Source organism: Dendropsophus ebraccatus, chromosome 8 (genome assembly GCF_027789765.1).
Source record: "Dendropsophus ebraccatus isolate aDenEbr1 chromosome 8, aDenEbr1.pat, whole genome shotgun sequence".
Lineage (NCBI taxonomy): Eukaryota > Metazoa > Chordata > Amphibia > Anura > Hylidae > Dendropsophus > Dendropsophus ebraccatus.
This window is the reverse complement of record NC_091461.1, coordinates 23,413,517-23,430,922: the sequence shown is the minus strand read 5'-3', so window position 1 is coordinate 23,430,922 and position 17,406 is coordinate 23,413,517. Positions and strand designations below refer to the sequence as shown.

Here is a 17,406-nt window from a genome sequence, read left to right as displayed (position 1 = left end):
GCAGCAGCGGGCGCTAAGTTCCGGGGGCTTGCTGACTGTGCCGGCGCTGCACTGCAGGAGACCAGGGGGGCCGGCGTTGAAAGCTGAGGGCGGCCACTAACTTGGGGGGGGGGGGGGGGGGGGCTCGCTGAGTGGGCGGCGCTGCAAAAGAGGGACAGCGGTGGAGCCAGGCAGAAGAGTGAAGTGGGTCCGGGGGGTGCCGATATATCGTACGGAAAAATTGTTTTGCGATCTTGCACATAGGTAAAATCGATGAACGACTGTTTACACGGAACAATCTGCGAATTATTTGCGAACAACCAACGACGATTTGAGAGCATGTTCAAAAATCTAAATGAACGATTTCTTGCTCGTCGCTTGATCGTTCGCTGCGTTTACACGGACCATTATCGTTCGAATTCGATCGTTATCGTGCAAATTCGCACAATAATCATTCCGTGTAAACGCAGCCTAAGTCTCTGTAATATGGAAAGTTATAGTTCTATCTCCGCTTGCTGTCAGTGAATGCAGGCACATGTGCCTGTCTTTGTGTCTCAGTTCTGTACATTGTAAGTGTTATGGATGTTCTTAGAATCTGGATGGAACTAGAATGTTTTCATTCACAGTCAGCAAGCAGAGATGTAAACCAACTACACCTCCCAGCAATCTGATGTCCGTTATGCAGCACATAGCTACACCATGCGCACGTGTGCTCTGCTACATCATCAGCCAGTATGGAATATATACTGGAGGGCTGTGATGCAAAATCGCTGAAAAAAAACAGTCCTGTGTTTACTGTGCAATAGTAATGATAGAAGTGGTCGGGATAGTAAGCTGAGGGTATGTCCACACTATGGAATCCTGGCGGATCACCCACTGTGGATTCCGCAGCTCGTGGCCAGATTCCGCCATCTGCCCGAAGAATGAGCGGGTTCATTCTTCGACCGGACAGCGGAATCTGCCAAACCATAGAATGAAGCCTATGGGACCAGCAGAGATGCGAGCGAGGGCAACTTGCGGAATCCACGGCGGGTGACTAGACGGGATTCCATAGTGTGGACATACCCTAAGGGGGCGAGTACGCAAATGGACTAATTAGGCAAATGCATGATGGGAAATGGAGTTTCGTATCTTCGTTATAGATCGGCTTTTAGAAAAACTTGTAACTCAGGAATGGCAGCAGCTAGAAAGACAGGAGACAGCTTAAAATACTCAGGGGAACTTGGTGAGTAAGACTAGCTAGCATTTAATTTTTTCGTTCTTAGGTGGACAACCCCTTTAAAGGGCCAGGGGCCTGCTGGCCCCTCTAGTACACAGGCCCTGTAGTGGTGGCGTGGTCTGCCTTTATCGTAGCTATGCCAGGGTAGGGGCTCCTGACTCTCCACCGACCTGAAGGATCGGACATGCTGGATCTTTACCACCTGTTCCTCTTGTTCTTGGATGAATAAGCCAAAACCAGAGCTGTTGGGAAGAGGGTAAAAATCAGTACAGATAATGGGGAACAGCCTGCACTGAGCCCATGTCCGGAGCAGTACGAGGGTCAAAGACACATTAGAAATTGTTTACTGCAATGCTGGAAAAAAATAGGTTCTTGTCTGGCCCAACCCTGATGATAAACCACTGTATGATGCAGATTTTAACAGTTGTGGACGATTGTTAAAATAATACAAACCTGTACTTGTCAAGCTGTATATGGTCAGCATCTTTTGAGGGAAGAGTTCCCTCTTTATCAGGTCCTCATGACACCGATGCTTCCTGCAGGCTGGCAGCCAGCTACTCTTCCAGGCCACACCAGGTCAGGCACCTTAGTAGATATAAGCAAACCTCATACACGCTCAGGTTTGTCCCAATCCAAACTCTCCACATTTGAATACTGGTGGCTGAGGAAGTTGGATGCAGCCCGAAGGCTGCCTGGGTATCATGGATACAGCCATAGATCTTTGGCTGTACCTAGGTTTTCCAGGACTCCCTAGGGCTGCATCCAATTTCTTCAGCCACCAGTATTCAAATGCCGCACAGTTGGACTCAAGCATGCTCATCTCTAATTAGTAGGTTAGATGACCTTTAAGTTTCCCTTTAAGCTAACTGTTCTGATACCATGGGGAGCATAAAGGGTTACATGAGATTTCCCTCTCGTGAAGTTATCCCCCTATGCATATGATATTGAAGAACAAGTTGATCGATGGAGGTCGCATTTGAGAGACTCTGTAATGTTGGGTGACTTCATAGAAACTGAACAATTTTGTGTGAATCCTAGTGATCAGACCCCCATTGATCAGATCTTGTGGATAGGTATAATGTCATTTCATGGGAATACCCCTTTAACCAGCCCTATAACTGCATAAGAGGGTTTTATTCTACATCTGTAGAGTCATAGGTCTGTGTATGTTGCCGTACGTTAGTCTCTAGTATCATCTGGAGGGAGCAGCTCCCCTTATCAGTGGGCAGGGCCCCTCCTCGGGTTTTCCTTACTCATCACACTGACAGTATATACCCACAGTTTGTTGGTTTCTTAAAGATACAGATGGTGCCATTCAGCACAAGGTGCAGACCCTGATACTGTTACTCTGTATTTTCCAGGCCTCATCCAGCATAATGAAAGTTTTGTTACTGAAGGACCCCAAAAGTGGTGACGCAGCCTCAGATCCTTATGTTATGGTGAGTACAGTATGAAGAACCTCTTGTACATGCACCACCTGTGCTTTCTGTATTGGTATCCTGTGTCTTGGTTTGTGCACAGAGCACATTACAGGGGGTTTTGCATGAAGACAGCCCCTGTCTATGTGCTCTGTTGGAATGTCTGGCTGGCCATAGCTTTCCTTACAGAATCGGCTCTTTGTTGGGGTCCCAGGCAACCAGCTGATATCCCCCCAGCAGCCTCAATTATCAAAGGGTTAAAGGGGTACGCCGGCGAAAATCTTTTTCTTTCATATCATATGGTTTCAGAAAGTTATATAGATTTGTAATTTACTTCTATTTAAAATTCTCAAGTCTTCCCATACTTATCAGCTGCTGTATGTCCTAGTGTTTTCTTTCCTGTTTGACACTGCTGCCACCTCTGTCCATGTCAGGAGCTGTCCAAAGCAGTAGCAAATCCCAATAGAAAACCTCTCCTGCTTTGGGCAGTTCCCCTCACGGACAGAGGTGGCAGCAGAGAGCACTGTGTCAGACTGAAGGAATACACCACTTCCTGCAGGACATACAGCAGCTGATAAGTACTTGAAGACTTGAGATTTTTAAATAGAAGTAAATTACAAATCTTTATAACTTTCTGAAACCAGTTGATTTTAAAGAAAAAGATTTCGCCAGAGTACCCCTTTAACCCCTAGACGACCCAGGGCGTATAGTTACGCCATGGAAGTCTGTCCCCAGACGACCTAGGGCGTAACTGTACGCCCTGGGTGTTTCTCCGGCTATGAAGCGTGCTCCGGAGCGGAGCGCGCTTCATAACAGGTGGGGGCCGGCTGCAATCAGCAGCCGGGACCTCACCGGTAATGACACGCTGCAGCGATCGCGCTGCCGCGTGTCATTAACTCCTTAAACGGCGCGATCGCGGCGCGACCGCGGCGTTTAAGTGTAAGTGACAGGGGGAGTCCCCTGTCACTTACCGATCGGGACCCCCGCAGTGTGACTGCGGGGGTCCCGATCGGTAAAACGGACCGCCGGAGGTCTCTCACCTGCCTCCGTGCGGTCTGATCGGCGATCTGCTACACTGAGCCTGCACAGGCAGGCTCAATGAGCAGATCGCCGATAACACTTATCAATGCTATGCCTATGGCATAGCATTCATCAGTGTACAAATCAAACTAATGTATGTAAAAGTCCCCCAAAGGGGCTTCAAATGTGTAAAAAAAAAAAAGTTAAAAACACCAATACACTACCCCAAAACCCCTCCCCCAATAAAAGTTGAAATCACCCCCCTTTCCCATTATATAAATAAAACATATAAAAATAAATAAACAAATAAACATATAATATACCGTAGCGTGCGTAATTGTCCGATCTATTAAAATATAACAAGCGTCATTGCGAACGGTAAACTGCGTACACGAAAAGAGGGAAAAAAGTGCGCGGATTACCGATTTTATGTTACATTATATATAAAAAAAATTAATAAAAAGTGATCAAAATCTTCACAAATATGGTATTAATAAAAACTAGAGATCATGGCGGAAAAAATGACACCCCATACAGCCCCGTAGGTGAAAAAATAAAACCGTTATAAGCGTCACAATAGTCCCATTTTATTTATAATTAATTGCCAAAAAAAAAGGATTTCATTTAAAAAAATTTATAACATTAGAGAATCTGTGTAACCTGCATGTGGTTGTGTTCGGACTGACCTATAGAGTAATGGTATCATGTCACTTTTACCATATAGTGTATTACGTAGACACAGGAACCCCCCAAACGTTACCATATTGCATTCTTTTTTGCAATTTCACCAATTTATATCTTCATAAATAATATATTTGGAATTCCATCATACATGTTATGGTAAAATGAATGACGCCATTACAAAGTACAACTATTCCTGTAACAAATAAGCTGTTACATGGCCCTGTAGATAAAAAACTAAGAGTGCTGGAGCTCTTAGAAGGGGGGGAGGGAAAAACGGAAACACTAAGAATAAAATTTGCGCGGTCCTGGTCCTCAAAGGGTTAACTCTGATGAGACAAGCACTTCCCAAGTTTAAAGGGGTACTCAGGACTTTAAAACGTTGTTCTTATTATATATTGCTGCCGTTTTATAAAACATAAAAATTTTACATCTGATTCTTACCTCTCCAGGCTCCCTCTATATCCTCCTGCAGCATCTCCGAGTCCCCCCCTGACCGCAGGCAATGTCACTGCTGAGACAAATTGGTCTCGGCAGTGACAGCCTGCTTAGCCAAACACTGACCACAGCGCTGTCCCATCTCGGTCAGTTATTAGCTGAGCAGGCTGTCACTGCTGAGACCAGTTTGTGTCGGAAGTGGCAGCAGCTACGGTCAGCAGGGGACCTGGAGATACCACAGAAGGACATGGGGGGAACGTGGGGAGGTAAGCATAGGATGTTTGCTATGTTATATAAGGGCACAGCAATGGCGTTTTTGAGGCAAATAGAACAATTCCATTGTAGTCTATGAGAGAAAAAAAACGCCGCAGTTTGAAAAAATCCCACCTTTCATTCCTCACAGGCTTTATGGAAAATGAAAGGTGGAATCTGATTGGTTGCTAGGGGCAACTGAGCCAGTTTCACTTTACACCATGTTTGATAAATCTCCCTCCATGTGTGTAAAGCAAATCATAAACTTCTATTGACTTCCAGCTAACACCTGGCCGCTGGTGTTTTTGTAGTATTCAGGGCATTGACTTTCATTCTTATGATCAGAGGCACCCTGCAGTCGGACCCCTATTGGTCACCTGAATATTCTTTGTCTTGTGTATCGGTCATAATTTATAATTTATAATTGTTCTGATATTTACATCGATCATTGATAACTGTGTATTTCACGGAGTTGAAACAAAAACTTTCTTTTAGCAACAGCACCTTGCTCGTAGGCTATGCCTAATATTTCATATCTGTCCGATATACTTAAAGGGGTTTTCCACTCCAACATAACTTTTGATATGTTGCTGCCCATGGTGAGACTAACAATTCCTTCCATTATTATTATCTATCGGTCTCCTTCCCCCAGTTCTGAGCTGCTTCTTTCTGCTGAAGACACAAAAATCTGTGTGTGAGCTTTTCTCTCTGTCTCCCCTCCTCCCCCTCCCTTCTGAGACCGCTACCGTAAACAATTTTCAAACAACAGCCACTCCGCACTCCCTTTATAGATAGGGTGCTCGTGTTAAGGGATTCCTCAACCCCGTAGTATATGAAGACAGAGATCACGGCACTCACAATTTGTTCTGCTAGTGAAATAATCTTGATAAAGTGATTCTTTTTGTCACAATCCAACCAGATCAAGATACAAGGAAGCAAAATAAGTCAATATGGCTACTGGCAACGTTTTGGTCGTGCATCAGACCTTCCTCAAGCCACTGTAGCATACTATAGCTACTGTAAACAAGTCCCTGACTGGCTTTATCTGCAACTTTGTATATTCTTTGTAATGCTGGGAGGGTTAGTCTAAGGCCAAGTTGTTGATGGACTCACTGTGAATAATCCACCCAGCATTGCAAAGAAGCTACAGTGTTACAGATAAAGCCAGTCAGGGATTTGTTTACATCAGCTGTCTCAGAAGGGACGGGAGAGGATGGGAAGACGGAGAGAAAAGCTCACACACAGATTGTTGTGTCTTCAGCAAAAAGCAGCAGCTGAGAGGGGGAAGGAGACTGAATAGATAATAACAAGTATGGAAGGAATTGTTAGTCTCAACATGGGCAGCAACATATGAAAAGTTATGTTTGAGCGGAATACCCCTTTAATGATGCTGAATTGCAATACCAGACAAGATCCGTGGACAAGAGTTTATGAAATTAAACAGTATAATTGTGCTCAAGGCTGTTGAACAGAATACGATAAGGGGACGTTTACTAAGACATTAGGGCATACTCGTACTCCGGTCTTAAATCAAGCCCCGCCCCCATGTGCCCCGCTGGATTTACTAAGTGGCGCATGGGACTGGAGCAGGTGTAGGTTTACGCCTGTTTTCATATTTGGTAAGCGCACGTATTCTTTCCTGGTTTCCCATCTGCCCTCTACTGGGATTATGCTAAGGAAAATGCGCAGAAAATTTGCTCCATTAAAGTCATGAAATGCATAAATTAACATGATTTATCTTCCTTCCTAGGAGTTGTCATCACACGGATATCAGGCAACACTAATCCCTGTGTTATCCTTTAAATTTGTGTCCCTGGAGCATCTCTCTGACAAGGTATAATCTCACCTGATTCTATTACTCGGCCTAATCCGGTTTCCTCTTGTCATCACATTTATGGGGAAGGGGGGGGAGGATTAAGCCTCCTGTAATCTAATATTGACTCTGATATCCCTGTCAGCCACACAACTAGTATAAAGAATCCCACCACCCGCCATAAGCGCCAGGCACATTATAGGCAAGTATTACACTGTAAGATGATGTGTTTGGATGTAATAATGTAACAAAGCTAGGATTGACCAACATGGCTTCCATTATATATCCTGATATCACCCTGCAAATGAAGGCCTATTTTGCGATGGTGCATATTGGTATATAGAAGGGAAGGAAAACAGGAAGGAAACAGTCATGGTTTTTTGGTCCCTTAGGGTCCTATTACACGGAGCGATTTTTAATGATTAACGACTAACGCTAAACCATCACAAATAAGATTGTTTATCATTAACAAACGATGGACGTTAGTTACGATCGTTACTACGATTGTTATTGCGATCATTACTACGATCGTTTATTCCATCTGATCCCAGCAAAACAATGGACAATGTGCAATTACACTGAACGATTAGTGAACAAATGCCGAACTTGAGGAACGAACGTGGAATTACAGCGAACGATTAGCGAACGATAACTGATAATTTAGGATCAGATCTAAATCAACGATCAAAGACATACCAACGATTTTTCGATCGTTGCCTGCAATTACACAGAATGATTATCGTTTAAATTCGAACGATAACGATTTTTCACACGTTAATCATCCTGTGTAATAGGGCCCTTACCCTTTTGATTATCTCACAGTCTAGATCAAGTGTTTTAAACACAGGCCCTCCAGCTGTGGCAAAACTACAATTCCCATCTGGCATTGTAGTTTTATAAAAGCTGGAGGGCCTGAGTTTGACACCAGTGGTCTCATTACATATATAGTCAGTATTTATCACAGACAATATAGACCTCAGACTGAAATTGTGTTTTGTGTTTATTTTTGTAAGCTTGCCCATCCGGAAAATTATGAGGGCCTGATTTTTACCAGTCCAAGGGCGGTGGAAGCCGTCAGGTTATGTCTGGAAAAGAATAAAGAAGGTGAGTGATTATGTAATTTAGTATATAGATGGGGTCACAGTACTATATGACCCTATAACATTTACAGTTAGAGACCAGGAGGCAATACTGTCTGTACTAACATAATTTGCTATTAGAGAGAGAGAGAGAATACTGAAGAGAGGCCTAAATCATTTACAGCTAGTGACAAGTATTCACTTGTCTCTGTGTTTATATCATTTACTGGGAGGCAGTGCTTTACAATCATATATCATTTCCAATTAAAGACAGGTAATTCAGTACTCAATGAACCTCTATAGTTTCCAGAAAACTATATAAGTCTATATTATTTACAGCTAGAGACAGGGATATAGTACTGTCTTTGCTCATATTATATACTAGCAGAGATGGGGAAGCAGTACTGTCTGTGCCTAAATTGTTTAGAAACAGGGATACAATACTATATATGAGCTTATATTATTAAAGGGGTATTCCACTCAAACAAAACTTTTGATATGTTGCTGCCCATGGTGAGACTAACAATTCCTTCCATACTTTTTATTATCTATTCAGTCTCCTTTCCCCAGTTCTCACCTGCTGCTTTCTGTTGAAGACACAAAAATCAATGTGTGAGCTTTTCTTTGTGTTTCCCTCCCTTTCTAGATGGCTGATGTAAACAAGTCCCTGGCAGACTGTATCTGCAACATTTTAGCTCCTTTGTAATGCTGGAAGAATTAATCACAGTGAGTTCATTAGTAACTTTACCTCAGAATAACCCTCCCAGCATTACAAAGAAGCTACAATGTTGCAGATACAGCCTGCCAGGGACTTGATTACATCAGCTGTCTCAGAAGGGAGGGGGAGACAGAGATAGAGGCTATTTATTGGAAGTAGTTTATTCATTTATATATAACCAACTTATTTTTTAGTACTTTGCATCGGCAGAGGAAGCTCATATCAACAAATGGAGAACATACAAACTCCATTGCCCGATTTAAACCTAATTCATATCCTTTCCTGTAATTTATATGGCTAAATAGGAGGATAGTACTGTCTGTGCCCAAATCTTTTATGGAAAGAAACAAGGAGGCAGTACTATCTGTAACTTAAAAATATTATTGAAAGAGACAAAGAGGCAGTACTATCTGTGCCTATAATATGTATAGGGGGAAAAAAACAAGAAGGCAGTACTATCTGTGCCTATATCATTCATAGAGCGAGACAAGGAGACATCTCTGCCTAAATATTTTATTGAAAGAGACAAGGAGGCAGTGCTATCTGTGCCTATATCATGTATAGAGCGAGACAAGGAGACATCTGTGCCTAAATAATTTATTGAAAGAGACAAAGAGGCAGCACTATCTGTGCCTATATCATGTATAGGAAATAAACAAGAAGGCAGTGCCATCTGTGCCTATATAATTTATAGAGCGAGACAAGGAGACAGTACTATCTGTGCCTATATCATGTATAGGGAAAAAAAGGAGGCAGTACTATCTGTGCCTATATGATTTAAAGGAAAAAACAAGGAGGCAGTATGAGCCTATATCATTTATAGAACGAGACAAGGAGGCAGTACTATCTGTGCCTAAATGATTTCTAGAGAAAGACAAGGAGGCAGTACTATCTGTCCCTATGTCATTTATAGGAAAAAACAAGGAGGCAGTACTATATGAGCCTACCTAATTTATAGAAAGAGACAAGTAGGCAGCACTATCTGTGCCTATATCATTTCTTAAGAGAATCAAAGAGGCAGTACTATGTTGCTTGCTTTATAGGCAAAAGGATATAACCATTGTAAATGCATAGTCTTCTATGTAAAACATGTAATAATGCACAGAAGATAACAGTTGAGGAAGGAATGATATCCAGTATAATACAAGGAAGACGACTCTCTGGCTGCATCTGTCTTGTATTCCCGGTGTTGGACAATTAAGCATCTTGTCGTCTGTCCGTCTCTCGTTCGGCTTCCTCCCTCCACTGACACTTGTTTACATGATCAGCATGGTTTCACCAGGGATTGATGCCATCTGTTTAAATAGTCGGGGTATGTTTCCAGTAGACAATTACCCAGCGTTGTGAATTGAGTCAATCAGAAAACACTCTCTCTGTGTATTGTGCTGTTTTTTTCCCCCTTTATTTAAATCACTTTAGCTAAGGACCTTTTTTTAATTGACCGTGTTAATTCAATGTTCTTTAAGTACCTCGAGCACTTTGCTGGCAACTAATCCACGACTCTCAGTAATAGCCAAGTTTTACAGAGCTCTCCAAGGAATAAAGGCATTTATCACCCTGCAAGACTGTAAATAGCATTTCTTCCCAGACAAAGGATTTTATTTTTCAGTTTTGCTTAAAGTGTAAAATCCAGTCAAAATAATCATCTGATTTGTTGTAGACAGAGTTTACCGACATACATGCAAAATGTGTCTATAGGGGTATATTACCAGACAGAGTGTCCTTTTGGCCTGTGTACCTCAGTATACAGGAAAAAACAAAGTATGGAATGGCATAGTAGACTATTCTGTTCCATGCCTCTGGATGCCCAATTTTTGTTGGGGCTGTCAGCAGGACCACCACCCTGCCAGGAGCTGAGCAGGGGGAGAGGACAGCTGACTGGCTTCCCTGAGAAGTGATGTTGATGGAATTGCCCATATATGGACAGTTAGATCATTGGAGCTCCCCTAGGGCTTCCCTCCAGGAGGTGGTAATGTATTTTAGTGTGTGCCTCCTACCGGGTATAGACATCAGGAGTAGGGATGAGAGCTACTCGAGTCCGATCATTCAATATCTGTGGCTGAAGTAGTTGTATACAGCCCTAGAGAGTCCTGGAAAACATGGATACAGTCATAGGCCATAGGCTGTATCCATTTTTTCCAGGACTCCCTAGGGCAGCACCCAACTTCAGCCATTGTTATTTAAAAGCTTGAGAGGCGCTCATCTCTAATCAGGAGTCTGACTCTGAAGTCCAGAGACATTACATTGGCATTTGATAATCCAGAAAGCCTGTTTTCCTGCAGTATAATATAGCCACACGCAAAATGGCATAAAGAGAATGATAAAGGTGTCCCTACCTTTAAGGGTTTGTCCAGGCTAGGGTTGGGATCAGGGGCGTAGCTAGGGGTTCAGCCTAGGGGGGGCGAGTGAGTCTAAGTGGGCCCCCAACCATTGTTACCCATAGGGAACCTCAGCAGGTGACACGGATTTCTGAATAATAAAGGGAATATTCTTCTACATTTCTTATAGTGAATAAGGATAAAGAGCAGTGTAAGAGGTTTCTACATCTGAAATATAGAACCACAAAAAAAGTAAAAGGGCTTAAGATTAGAAAAATATAGCTGCCTTCTTCCACATACAGCACCACTCCTCAGTTGTCCTTAGTTTGTGTGTGGTATTCGACTAAAGTGTATGGAGCCAAGTTGTGATACCACACACAACCTAAGAGCAGGGGTGGCGCTGTTCTTGGAAGAAAACAAATATGCTGTTTTTCTTTTAATTCTAGAGAACCCTTTTAACCAGATTATCTTTGCCTAAAAATAATAGTGGTATAGGTAATATGCTTTTAGACATTAAAAGGGGTGAGTTGGTTGTGATTATACATGTATGTACAATCAAAGATATATGATGAGCTGCTAGATATCCACTTCTATCCTATCTATCTCCTATCTATCTATCTATCTATCTATCTATCTATCTATCTATCTATCTCCTATCTATCTATCTATCCTATCTATCTCCTATCTATCTATCTATCTCTTATCTATCTATCTCACTATCTATCTCACTATCTATCTATCTATCTATCTATCTATCTATCTATCTATCTATCTCCTATCTATCTATCTATCTCCTATCTATCTATCTATCTATCTATCTATCTATCTATCTCCTATCTATCTATCTATCTATCTATCTATCTCCTATCTATCTATCTCCTATCTATCTATCTATCTATCTATCTATCTATCTATCTATCTATCTCCTATCTATCTATCTATCTCCTATCTATCTATCTATCTATCTATCTCCTATCTATCTCCTATCTATCTATCTATCTATCTATCTATCTCACTATCTATCTATCTATCTATCTCACTATCTATCTATCTATCTATCTATCTGATAAGTACTGGAAGACTTGAGATTTTGAAACAGAGGTAATTTACAAATCTATATAAGTTTCTGAAACCAGTTAATTTTAAAAAATAAAAATTGCTGGAGTACCCCTTTAACTTACTTTAGCATAAGGTGTATAGATACCTGCATTTGCAACTACATGATGGAGCAGGTACAGCAAGGGGGTCAAATGTGTTGGGGGCGCTTGTGAAAATGTGGTAAGGGCTAAGCAGTAGAGGGAGGGAGAGCGTTCATCATGGTAAGAGCTCTATAAAGGGACACAAGTTAGCATGGCCTCTGAGAGAGTGTGGGTGCTGCATGAGGAGGAAGGCTAGCGATCAGAGTCGATGTGGGGGGCCTTTGGCCCCCGGACCTTACTCAGTTCAGCACTGGCGAAGGAAGGGGGGCTTTCATGAAGATTGGGGTTACTTGGAAGAAGCAGTGTGTGAATTACGGCATAGAGCGGTGTTCTACCAAATACAAAAACATCATTCAGTCACTCACAGAAGGCGGCTTCTCTGCATGGATTGCGATTTTTTTTTTTTTTTTTTTATATTCAAGGTTGTTCACTTTTCCTTTGGTCTCCATCTGGCCCCGGCCATCATGAAGACTTTTCCGACCATGACTTGTCTCCACAGGATCTGCTAGAGAGACATTTTAGGCTCCTCGCTCCAGCATTATCCTCATCTCTATACAAACTCCCCTATAGTGTAGCCCCCTCTATGCAGTATAGGCCTCTCTGTGGTATTGCCCCCCCTCTATGCAGCCTCTGTGTAGTATAGGCCTCTCTGTAGTGTAGCCCCCTCTATGCAGCCTCTGTGTAGTATAGGCCTCTCTGTAGTGTAGCCCCCTCTATGCAGCCTCTGTGTAGTATAGGCCTCTCTGTAGTGTAGCCCCCTCTATGCAGCCTCTGTGTAGTATAGGCCTCTCTGTAGTGTAGCCCCCTCTATGCAGCCTCTGTGTAGTATAGGCCTCTCTGTAGTGTAGCCCCCTCTATGCAGCCTCTGTGTAGTATAGGCCTCTCTGTAGTGTAGCCCCCTCTATGCAGCCTCTGTGTAGTATAGGCCTCTCTGTAGTGTAGCCCCCTCTATGCAGCCTCTGTGTAGTATAGGCCTCTCTGTGGTATTGCCCCCCCTCTCTGGGGTGTAGGCTTCTCTATAGTAATGCCCCCGTGTGTAGTACACTCCTCTCCTCCTCTGTTTAGTACAGACTACGGATGGTCCGAACAGAGTTCGTACGAACCCGAACCATCCGCAATGATTACCGATGTCTTCCCGCTCCGTGCAGCGGGCGGATCCAGCGGGAGGAACACCTGGAAAACTGGGATACAGCCATAGCCATAGGCTGTATCCCAGTTTTCCAGGCGGTTCTCCTGCTGCACGGAGCGGGCAGACAGCGGGAATCCGATGCCGAGCGTTCGGGTTCAGCCGAACCCGAACCTCGGCGGGTTCGGACCATCCCTACTACAGACCCTTGTGCAGTCTCCATCATACTGAGTACTATTGCTGGAAAAGCTGGGTGACCTCCATCATACTGACTACAGGATACTGGGAAAGCTGTGTGACTTCCATTATAAAATGATGGGAAAGCTGGGTGACCTCCATCATACTAAGTACAAGATGCTGGAAAGCTGGGTGACCTCCATTACACACTGACATACAGGATGCTGGGAAAGCTGGGTGGCCTCCATGACACTGACGACAGGATACTGGGAAAGCTTGGTGACCTCCATTATGCTGACTACAGGACACTGGGAAAGCTGGGTGACCTCCATTATGCTGACTACAGGACACTGGGAAAGCTGGGGGACCTCCATTACACACTGACTACAGCAAGGATGTCACACTCAGTCCCTCCAGCTGTTGCAAGTCAGAGCTGTATATATATATATATATATATATATATATATATATATATCCTGCCGGTCACTTATCACTTATATATCCTGCTGCTCACTTGGTCATATATATATATATATATATATATATATATATATATATATATATATATATATATACATACCGTATATAAACAGCAGTGACCAAGTGAGCAGCAGGAGACATATACTGTGTGTGTGTGTGTATATGTATATATAATATATCTCCTCCTGATCATTTGGTCAGTGGGGTGGGTATGTGGTTCTGTCTGTCTGTCTGTGTGTTGTCACTCCTCTCACAGTCCTCTCACAGTACCTGACATCTTCCAGTACTCGGCAGCCTCACTCCCTGTCAGAGCTGCTGCTGGACGTCTTCAGTCTCTCCCTGGCAGCAATAGACGGTGAAGATCCCTCCAGCTGCTGGTCCCTCCCCTCCCCCTCATACCAGCTCTGTCGGACAGTGAGGGGGAGGGGCCAGCAGCAGCGTGTGAGGAAGAAGCAGGAAGATGCAGGGAGAAGATCCAGTCCTGGCCGGGCTCTGCATCCGACAGCTGAGCGGGCCCCTCAGGAGCAGGGGGCCCGCTATTGTCAGGTGCTGTTGCCTTCTTGGGGGGCCCCGGCCACTACAGACATGTGTTAAGGCTGTCTGCAAAAGCAATAGCTTTTGCAGACAGCATTAACAGTCTGAGACCTCAGTGGGCCCCTGCCTGAGTGGGCCCGGGGGCGACCGCCCCCTTTGCCCCCACCAAATTTCGCCACTGGTTGGGATAAAAGTGGGGAAAACCCCCACCTGGGATAGAACACTATTGGGATTGGTGGAGCACAGGATCAGGGCAGGTCAGTGGACATTACAGATGAGCGAACCTCAAGCTTGCAGAATTTGACTACTGGGTCTAAAGAAGTTGGATGCAGCCCTAAGGCTGCTCATAAAACATGGATACAATCATAGACTGTGTCCATGTTTTCCAAGCAGCCTTAGGACTGCATCCAACTTCTTCAGCCATCAGGTTCAGGTGAACCTGAGAGTAGAGATGATGGAACAGCGCTGATGTTTAGGTTCGTACAAACTTGAACCATCGGCATTTGACTCCTGCAGTCTTCCCGTTCCGTGGGGAAGGGGGAGACAGCCCGAGTCCCGCCTGGAAAATAGGAATACAACCTATGGCCCAGGCTGTATTCCTGTTTTCCAGGCGGGTCTAGGGCTGTCTCCACCTTCCACATGGAACGGGAAGACTGCGGGAGTCAAATACCGATGGTTCAAGTTCGTACAAACCTGAACATCAGCGCTGTTCAATCATCTCTACCTGAGAGTGCTCGAGGTTGCTCATCTCTAGTGGACATGATAGCGGGGACACCTGTGGGATCAACAGCAGGAGCTTGGCTGTGATTGATATCTAGGCTAATGATCTAGGTATGGGGCTCCCCCTTCCACTGGCACTCCATGATCTAATCGCCATTGCCAATGGGTTACCCTGCCAAACTTGCCTTTTCCTTTCTCTCCTCCTTTAGTCTTGAACACTTTTTAAAGACCTAAGAATCTGTCTTTTTGTACCCTTAAGGTCTTGTTAATGTAAGATTAATAGGAGGAATAAGGATTTTAGAACATTGCGCAAGGCTAGAGCCATAAATTCCATTTATAACTGAGCAATGACAGGTCTGCCGGGCGTAGATTCACAACGGACTCTATTGATTCTAATGTGGTGTCAAGGTTTCAATCTTTTACAACAAGAATAGGACTGACAAACACGAAGCTTTTCTTACAGTCAAATATCCTGGAAAGCTTAAAGAGACTCTGTCAGTCGGTTTATGTTGTCCTATCTCAGGGTAACGGAGAAGCTGAAAAGAATGATGTATCACTTACATTGTTCTATGCAGCTGATTCGTAGATATTCTCCTAAATAACATGGACAATAAGTAGTCTTTTCCATTATGTGCATGAGCTCAGTAGTCCTCGATATTCATGAGAAGCAGAAAACTCCAACCACCAGCTGCTGATTGGCAGTTATCTTTCCATGCTGTGTATAGGCAGTCAACTGTCAATCAGCAGCTGGAGGGTGGGGGGGGGATTGGGGGTTATGGCAAAAATCCTATTCTCCTACATATTAGGAGAACCTCTAAACAAAATGATGTAAGTAATACACCGATCTACTCAGCATTTCTGTCACTATTTAAAGCACCATAAACCTAGTAAAAGATTCTCTTTAAAGGGACCCCTGACCTTAATAACGTTAGTGTGAACAGAACCATAGCTAATGTCCACAGTGTTTAGGACCGTGTTACATACAGGCACTCCCCTGTCATGTCACAGATTATTCCGTCCGCTTACAGCGGACTTCACCATTGCAGTTATTAGATGTATTGAGGAAAGTTACCTAGCGGTGCTGTGGCGTCTATACATGGCGACACTTCCAGTAAACCCGCCATGTCAACTCCTAATTAAATAAAGATAACTGCGTTTTGTTTTCAATTATAACGTCCCGTTCAATGAATTATTGTGAATTAACCTCCCTGGAAAATGTGATATTGCGGTCGCATTTAGATTTTTTAATTAGGCTTTTGATTTTTAAGCTGAAAAATCGCTCTCCATGAAATCTTTAATCATTACTAATGTGCTGTACAGGGTTATTACAACCTTTATGCACAAAATTAGCCGCTGGCATTTATAATGCCCCCCCCCCCTTCTCCGTTATAAATGAGGAAAACATTCACTCTGCAAATAGGAAGCTAGACCACAATGTAAACCCGATGAGCTGCCAGTCTTATGTTCATTAGGATCGGTCATGTAGTAGGACTTGTTTTCTAATATGTTTCTGTTTATTGGTTGTCATTTTTTTTGTTTAGTATTATGGGGCAGCCATCTTGCCTGCAGTGTTTAGTGCAGCATTTAGTGACACGCTTTACAGCATGCCTTAATGGAACCATTGGCACATTCAGCTGGATATATTATTGAGCACACATATATCATCTGACGTTACCTGGGTCATTCTGGTGATGATGATAGTGGGAATACTTTCCCATTTCGTCTCTTCTAGTATGTGGTCACCAGCGATGGAGAATCATAATCTAAGAGGTTTTAACCCTATGTCTTCTAATGCAACTTTTTAGGCTCTTCTAATAGTGTAGTAGTCCTCATCTAATGGAAGTGATGTCCAGAAGATGATTATAGCTACCTTAGTTTAAGGGCCTATTACACGGACTGGTTTTTGGCCAAGAGCATCTCTAGAAATGCTCCTGCAGCTGATAATCGTCCCATGTAAAAGTGACAGCGATCAGCCAAAGAGCAGGAAAGTGCCTGATTATTGGCTGATCTGTTTAGAACCTGCTTTGAAACCTATCTTTATTGGCTGCACATCTTCCTGTAAAAACAGGGGTTTGTGAAGACAATAAAGATAAAGGGAAACTGACAGCACAGATATGTATATAGGATATGTATGTAGCCGTGCTGTCTGTTTCTAGATCACTAGCAGTCTATACTTACTATACAGCTTGTGATCCGGCATCTGGTTCTCCGGTTCTCTGACCACTTCTGTAACTT

The 17,406-nt window shown here is 43.5% G+C and overlaps 1 protein-coding gene across 1 annotated transcript in view; it reads left to right on the top strand.

Annotated features, from left to right (window-relative positions):
• UROS (uroporphyrinogen III synthase) overlaps positions 1–17,406 on the top strand; it is a 39,171-nt gene that overhangs the window by 2,356 nt on the left and 19,409 nt on the right. Inside the window, exons 2-4 of the mRNA XM_069980033.1 lie at positions 2,560–2,637; positions 6,758–6,841; positions 7,834–7,924. Of these exons, the coding sequence (XP_069836134.1) occupies positions 2,560–2,637; positions 6,758–6,841; positions 7,834–7,924 (253 nt within the window). The remainder of the gene's footprint in view (positions 1–2,559; positions 2,638–6,757; positions 6,842–7,833; positions 7,925–17,406) is intronic.